Source organism: Trichechus manatus, unplaced genomic scaffold, assembly GCF_000243295.1.
Source record: "Trichechus manatus latirostris isolate Lorelei unplaced genomic scaffold, TriManLat1.0 scaffold00107, whole genome shotgun sequence".
NCBI classification, from domain to species: Eukaryota; Metazoa; Chordata; class Mammalia; order Sirenia; family Trichechidae; genus Trichechus; species Trichechus manatus.
Window position 1 is genome coordinate 8,862,127 of NW_004444043.1, and position 1,406 is coordinate 8,863,532.

The 1,406-nt window shown below is 40.3% G+C and overlaps 1 protein-coding gene across 1 annotated transcript in view; it reads right to left on the reverse strand.

Annotated features, from left to right (window-relative positions):
- The window catches only part of TMC1 (transmembrane channel like 1), a 126,098-nt gene that overhangs the window by 109,768 nt on the left and 14,924 nt on the right, over positions 1–1,406 (reverse strand). Inside the window, exon 4 of the mRNA XM_012557529.1 lies at positions 555–648. Within this exon, the coding sequence (XP_012412983.1) occupies positions 555–648 (94 nt within the window). The remainder of the gene's footprint in view (positions 1–554; positions 649–1,406) is intronic.

Sequence of the window (1,406 nt, forward strand, 5' to 3'; positions counted from 1 at the left end):
AAAACAAAACAAAACTAATAACGTGTGGGCCAAAAACAAAACACCTATTGTCTAGATTCATCTTCAGACTGCCAGTTTTCAGTCTCTGTCCTTGTATTCGGATGTGGCATTGCCCTTCCGTCTGTGCCAATCCCTGTTTCTCCCCACTTCTAAAACTGGTTAATTTCAGATTCCAGCACAAGGCCCCAGGCCCTGACTATCCTATTTTCTCTGATCGCAGCCTCAAAATCTGGTTGTTTATCCAGACTACTGCCAATGTATCACCATCTTCCAAGGATCCTGGGATCTGCCTGTGGCTAGGTCTGCCCCCACCCAGCCCTGCAGGTCTCAGCCTCTCTCCATCCCTCCTGTCACACTGCAGAGGACCAGGTAACACCCATTCAGGTCTGAGATTAAATACTAATTACAACCTGTGTTTATAGCCATGTACCATGTTCTGGAACCCCACCAAGAGTTTATAGGAATTATTTCACTTAATGCTTCCAATAATCCTGTAAATAAGTATAATTTATGAAGATCCTGATACAAGCCATTCAAATTGACACAGCAATTACCTCGAAGATCTGAGATTCAAACTCAGGTCTGAAGTTCAGGCCTACTCCACTGTCCCACACAGGAGATGCAGGGAAGGCAATGTGGGTGATCTTTCTACACATCCATGCCGGAGGAAATGGGGGATACTACGTATTCAGTTTCACATCATGCTTTGAAAATTCACACCTCCTCAATACATATTGTATCTTTCCAATTTTATAACTTTCCATATACAGTTACCTGTGGTTCCCAGGTTTTGGGATTTCATGGTCCACTAATACTTCAAAATATATTTTGGTGGCTGACATAGGGTTGCCAAACTTCTATTTTGCCAAGTTAGGGTATTTTTTAAAACTACCATATGACATCGTTATCATTTCATTAAACAAAGACTGTTTTAACAAACAGACTGATACACACACACACACACACACACACACACACACAACATTAAGGAACTAGATAGGACATAATCTTCGAATAAAAGATAATCTTTTCCTAGAAAGATGAATTAGTATCCTTATACTAACATGTATACAAATATACAGACAAAATGTATTTTCAATGTATTAATTTTGTTACTATCTTCATTTTGTGACTTTATCATAGAATGGTAAACATTTAATTACAGACCAGCACTATTCCTGAACCTGATTTTATGGAACCAACATTTTCATTTGCCCCGTCTGTCCATCTGTAATTGTTTGATTGGAGATGGTTTAGGTGACTAAGGGTTGGGAAACAGTATCAGTTGTACCTTTGCTGGACAGAGTGATGTATCCACAAAGTGTTTTCAGAGCATTGTTCTGCCTCAGTCTAGACTCCAGATACCGGGCACAGAGACCACAGCACCTCACTGAGAGCACACTATG